Source organism: Coenobita brevimanus, chromosome 39 (genome assembly GCF_032717465.1).
Source record: "Coenobita brevimanus isolate Jiangsu-jjx chromosome 39, ASM3271746v2, whole genome shotgun sequence".
NCBI classification, from domain to species: domain Eukaryota; kingdom Metazoa; phylum Arthropoda; class Malacostraca; order Decapoda; family Coenobitidae; genus Coenobita; species Coenobita brevimanus.
This window is the reverse complement of record NC_136992.1, coordinates 30,683,674-30,690,532: the sequence shown is the minus strand read 5'-3', so window position 1 is coordinate 30,690,532 and position 6,859 is coordinate 30,683,674. Positions and strand designations below refer to the sequence as shown.

Genomic DNA, 6,859 nt, shown 5'->3' with positions numbered 1-6,859 from the left:
TGTGGTTACATGGTCTGTTAGGATGATTGGATTGTTAGAGAGAGAGAGAGAGAGAGAGAGAATAACTAGGTTGTGACATTAGATACCTCCCAAATCTCTCTCTCTCTCTCTCTCTCTCTCTCTCTCTCTCTCTCTCACACACACACACACACACACACACACACACACTTTTATTTATTCTCACTCACTGTCACCCACTCGCTCACACATGTGGGAGTATGTGTGTATGGAGAAGAGAGGAAAAAGTGTTACAGAACAGGAGAGGAGAGGGGAGGAGAGAAGAGGGGAGAAGGGAGAAGAGGGGAGAAGGGAGAAGAGGAGAGGAAAGAAAAGTATGGGGATGAAACGAGAGAAGTGAGGAGAATATAATACAAGAGAGGAAAAGGGAGATGTGAGGAGAGGAGAGGAAAGGAAAGGAGAGAAGTGAGGAGAGGAAAGGAGAGGAGAGGAGAGGTGAAGTGAGATGTGGTAGGGTATATTAATAAAATGTGAGGTGACAATAGGAGAAGTGAGTGTGTGAGGTGCAGGGCTTCAGATGGTGTGTGTGGTGAAGCCTGTGCAGTTCTGTTCTGTTCTGTGGTGCAGGTACAGCTAACACACTCACCACAGTCACCACCACACCACCACCATCACTACCACCACCCCCAACCTTTTTTTTTTTTTTTTTTTTTTTATATGTGACCGACTCTGGGCATAGGCTTCACAGCCTGCTTTCAAGGCCCAGTAGTCCTCCTACGTACCGCACACCTCTACATGTCACCACTTCGGCGCTAACACCCACCGTCCATACTGAATACATGCTAGGGCTGTCTCATACAGGACTGGTGTATTGGTATTAGCGGGGGTATTTTTACGACATGTCGGCGGGTCTTCTGGTAGATCAGTAAAGTCTGATTTTTCTGAAATTCAAATCCTTAAACTGTTCCCTGCCTCAGCGGGATTTGAACCCACTGCATCCATCACCACAACTGTCATCATCATCATAAATCATCATCATCACCATCATCATCACTACCACCACTACCCTATCATATCCTCCCCATAAAACCAATATCATCATCATCATCATCATCATCACCATCACCACCATCATCCAGACCTCTTTCCCCACCCAAGGAAGTGGAGACAGGGTTCAGAGAGCAGGGAAAAACCTAACAAAAATAAATAAATGGGCCACACACTCATCCACACACCACCCCAGCCCCCGGAATCCCGCCTCCATCTCAAAAACTTACACTTTAGCACATCTGGCAAATGGAAAACTATCACAAGACTTACTGATGCTGAAAAGGCTAAAATAATAGTAGGCAGAGATATGATGAAAATATATAGACAGTGGGGAATGGTGCAAAATGGGTGATGTCATTTGTGGGGTAGCGATAGACACAACCAAGGAGCACACACGGAAGCAGAAATATGTGGGTGTGGAGAGAGAGAGAGAGAGAGAGAGAATGTGGGTGTAGGTGAGGATGAGGGCAGGTGTTAGAGAATCAACAGGTGTACTAATAATCTCTCTCTCTCTCTCTCTCTCTCTCTCTCTCTCTCTCTCTTGACTCAGCTGTGATTCTGACTCACATCCACACACCTACATTCCTATCCAACCACAGCATCGCTCCACACACACACACACACACACACACACACACACACACACACACACACACACACACACACTTCCTTTTAAATACTCCCACTTCATCTTACACTCCCCTCTCCCTCCTCCTTCTCTCCCTCCCACTCAACCTCCCTCCCTCCCCTCTTCCAAATTCCTACCTCTCTACCCTTTGCCACTCTCTCTCATCCCCTTCCCTTCATCCCCTCCCCTCCCCTTCCCATCACCTTTTTCCTTCCTTTTCCTCTTTCCCTCCTTTTCATAACCTCTTCACACTCTCCTTCCCCCATCTCTCTCTCTCTCTCTCACGCAGGTGGTACATAACTGTACATCTGCAGACACACACTCACGTCCATCTCTCTCTCTCTCTCTCTCTCTCTCTCTCTCTCTCTCTCTCTCTCTCTCTCTCTCTCACACACACACACACACACACACACACACACACACACACACACACACACACACACACACACACACAGAAATATACATACATCATGGAAAAGCAACCATATGAACACAGCCACCAAACATATTACATTCATACATACACTACCACATACACAGACACACGTAACCACACCATCATCATCATCATCACCACTGCTACCACGACCATCATTATCATCATCATCACCACTGCTACAACCACCACCACCATCATCATCATCTTCACTCCTACCATCACCATCGCCATCATATAGCATCATCACTGCTACCACATTCATCATCACCACCACCACCACCACCACCAATCATCACCACCACCACCACCCTCCCCACTAAGCCCTGGTGTGGGGTAAACTCCAGCGACAAAGATGGCCTTAAAACAGCCCTACCCACGAGCCTGCCAAGTGCACCATCAACACTTCCTCCAAACTTTCAACTCTTGGCTCCACCTCACAAGCAAAAACCTCTGCCCCTCCACTATACCATGTTCACTCTAACCTGGCACAGACCCCTAACCCCTAAGTATGGTCAGAATGAAGGACACTAGTAACCAAGGAGACTCACTCTTACCTTATAACCTGACAAAGACCCCTAACCCCTAAGTGTAGTCAGAGTGCAGGAAAAACCACTAGTAACCAAGGAGACTCACTCTTACCTTATAACCTGACAAAGACCCCTAACCCCTAAGTGTAGTCAATATGAAGGAGGACCACTAGTAACCAAGGAGACTCACTCTTACCTTATAACTTGGCAGGAATTCCTAACTCCTATCGCCTAAATGCAGAGTGGAGGACTGATTTCACTAGTAACCATGGAGATTCAATATTTACAGGTGATCTAATTTCATGCATCTACGACCTAATATTGTAGTTGTGCATTGGCCCAGTTCCATCAGATGAAAACAAGCCCACTACACAAGACACCATAACACCTCTTCCTTAGCGATTTATTTTTCACATTACACACAAATTTCTTCTCGTATGTCACTGACTGCACACTATGTCGATATTAAACAAGATATACCACACGAAAGAATATCCTGATCTACTAAGCAAAAAAAAAAATATGAAATGAAAAATAAATCGCTAAGGAAGAGGCGTTACGGAATCTGTATCGTTTTCTCACACACGTCTTTATTTTCTTCTTCCATTTTTTTTCTTTTTTTTCATACTGTCTCTTCCTCCCACCTTCAAATTTATTCACACACACACCCTTTCCACCATCCTACACACATCACACACACCCTTTCCACCATCCTACACACATCACACACACCTTTTTTCACCACACACACACATACACACACACATACACACACACACACACACACACACACACACACACACACACACACACACCTGCAGAACCATACACATATACATACACATACATTCATTTACGTTGCATACACCTACACACACACAAGCAGCTGGAGACAATTGATTTACTTCGCTGACTCCTACCACCTGGCTCTCTCTCTCTCTCTCTCTCTCATACTATTCACCCTCAACATCTCCCTAACACCCTCTCTACCTCCCTAACTTCCTCTTTCTCCCTAATCTTGCATTCTTATTTTTCTCTCTTCCTACTCCTCCTTTCCCCCCCCCTTTTTTATTTCTCTCCCTCCTCCTTAGCAATCTCTCTCTCTCTCTCCCTCTCCCCCCCCTCTGCCTTACCCTGCAGTGGGGATGATGGCAGGGGACCCAACCACCCTTGTCAGCAACCCACCTTCTCTACCCTATCCCTCCACTTTTCTCCTTCCCTCCATCCCTCCCTGCCTCTCCACTTCCCTCCTTTCTCCCTCCTCCATCTCTACTTCCCTCCTCCCTCCTCCCTCTCCACTTCTCACCTTGGTACCCCCCCTGCCCTACCTTGCTGTGGTGCTGCCAGGGACCCTCCACCCCCCTTGCCACCCCCTGCCTTCTCCAGCCTGTCCACGGCGGTCTCCAGGCGGGCTACTAACGCTGCAAGCTCTCCTGCCATCATGTGCAACACCTCTGCAACACATAGAAAAACACATCAGTATTATTAGTTTTGACGAGAATTTCAACACATGCCCCTAACTTAAAAATAAAAAATAAATAACAACACCTATAAATCATCATCATCATCATCATCATCATTATTCCGGACATCATCTGCAACACTGTCAACATTAAGACACAATACTGTACATCATCATCATCATCATCATCATCATTATTCCGGACATCATCTGCAACACTGTCAACATTAAGACACAATACTGTACATCATCATCATCATCATCATCTTACACCTCTGCAACTAACAACACTAAGGCAACGTTGACGATACTGCCTCTACTCACATCTGACAACGTCCCCTAACGCCTGTCAACTTTGCTAATGGCCAGGTGTAGTCTGACTGGAGAGCTGATTTGACTAGTAACCAAGGAGACTCATCCGTGACTTATAACTGAGGCTCAATGATTTTTACGCAACCGGGACTTATATGTGAGTGATACAATTCTTCAGATGAGAAAAAATTGTTACTCACACACACACACACACACACACACACATTTTCAACATTTACACATACATACACATACAAATATTTGGACACAATTATACTTGTAAACCAACAGTCTCCACACACACACACACACACACACACACACACACACACACACACACACACACACACACACACACACACGTATTTACAACATTTACACATACATACACATACAAATACTTGGACACATAATTGTACTCGTAAACCAAGTCACACACACACACACACACACACACACACACACACACACACACCTTGAGTCTGGACATGCGTGCCGTTGCTGCCTACATATCAACTTCGCTACGGGGCAGTGTTGTTATTGGGTACCGTGTTTGTTATGGCGGAAGATCCCTAACCCCTTCCAGTGCAGCGGATGGACGGAACTACGAGAAATACTGTGTTGGTTTCGCCATGTGGAGAGGATGGAGAATATAAGACTGACTAGGAGAGAGAGAGAGAGAGAGAGAGAGAGAGAATGTGTATGTGTGTGTGTGTGTGTGTGTGTGTGTGTGTGTAAGGTGGAGACGGATGAGATGGACAGATGGAGAATGAGAGACTGACTAGAAGAGTGTACGTGAGGTGGAGGAGAAGGGGGAGTCGAAGGAAGAGATGAAGGGATGGAGTGGAAAAGATGGAGATTTAGAGACTGACTAGGAGTGTATGTAAGGTGGTGGGGGAGAGGGAGAGGCAGACCAAGGATGAGATGGAGGGATGGTGTGGAGACATGATAGGGGGTGACAGCTCGTGGGAGGGAAGGAAAATGGCAGAGAAAAATTTGTTTGTTGCCACCCCTTACGGGATTAAGTGTCAGGCAATAGACAGACAGACAGATAGATAGATAGACGGATAGATGGATAGATAGATGGATAGATAAACAGATGGATGTAGTTAGATTACTGCACTGATTCGATTATATTCTTTTCACTTAAACTAGGAGTAAATCTGCCACATCTCTCTTGAATGCTGAGTTAAAGCAAAATACTAACATTATGTGGCTAGTCACGAAGAAGTGCAACGGAAAGGATTGGAAGCCGAAGTATTTTCTCAATGGGTGTTCATGGAGAGAGAGAGAGAGAGAGAGAGAGAGAGAGAGAGAGAGAGAAATACACAGGTTTCCCCTCTAACACCACAATTTTCCCTGAAGGTACACTAGAGAAAACGGTAAATATTTTAAAGCAGACTTAAGGAAAATCAATAACACGGCCAGACAGTCAATGACCGGGTGGTGGTTGTAGGTAGAGAGTGGGTGAATGGGTTAGTGGGAGGTAGGTAGGTAGGTAGGTAGGAAGGAAGGTAGGTAGGCAGGGATCCTGGAGGGGAGAGAGGAAGGGGGAGAAAGGTAGGTAGGTAAAGGAAAAGGACGATGGGGAGGGGAGGTAGGTAGGAAGGACTAAATGGGTTGGGGAAGAGAGGTAGGGACGGGTTGGTAGGTACGTAGGTAGGTAGGTAGACAGGTGGGTAGGTAGGTAAGTAGGCTGACAGGTAAGCACAGGAAATGGGATTGGGTTAGCAAATAGGGAGAAAAGGGGACGAGGAAAGATAGGCAAGTAGGGAATGGGGTAATAGATGCGTAGGCAGTGGGATGGTAAATACACACACACACACACACACACACACACACACACACACACAGGTAGGCAAGATGAGGGGAGTGAATGGGAGACGAAGGAAGTGGATGAAGTCATTGAAAGGTGGATGAAATGAAAGAGCAGGGGGTAGGTAAGTAGGCAGGCAGGCAAGTAGGTAGACACTCACAGAGAGAGAGAGATAGATACTGGTAGATAGACAGACAGATAGATAAACAGACAATATTAAACATCTCTCCACTAACCATAAAAGACCCCAGGCTTCATCAAGAGAGTTACTTAAACAATGTATAAGTCATTGATTGATTTCCCGCCCACATCAACACCACGAGGAAAAATATACACGAATTATTTTGTATGAATGACCTCGATTTTGATATGGGAAAAACCGTATCATTACCATCATCATCATCATCATTATCATCAACATCCTCCTCCTCCTCCCCATCATCATCATCATCATTATCATCACCATCATCACCATCCTCCTCCTCCTCCCCATCATCATCATCATCATCATCATTTGCAGTATCATGAGTTTTTTATATAATGTTAAAAAATAATTAAATACAAGGCTGTTGGGGCAGACGATGATGATGATGGTAATGATGATAATGATGGCAATGATGATAATGACGGTAATGATGATGATGATGATGGTGATGATGATATTGTG

General features: G+C 45.4%; 1 protein-coding gene across 1 annotated transcript in view; it reads right to left on the bottom strand.

The window, feature by feature from the left end:
- The window catches only part of capt (adenylyl cyclase-associated protein 1), a 37,979-nt gene extending 33,923 nt beyond the window's left edge, over window positions 1-4,056 (bottom strand). The window contains exon 1 of the mRNA XM_080270176.1: window positions 3,931-4,056. Within this exon, the coding sequence (XP_080126302.1) occupies window positions 3,931-4,045 (115 nt within the window). The 5' untranslated portion in view covers window positions 4,046-4,056. The remainder of the gene's footprint in view (window positions 1-3,930) is intronic.
- Window positions 4,057-6,859: the final 2,803 nt, after the last annotated feature.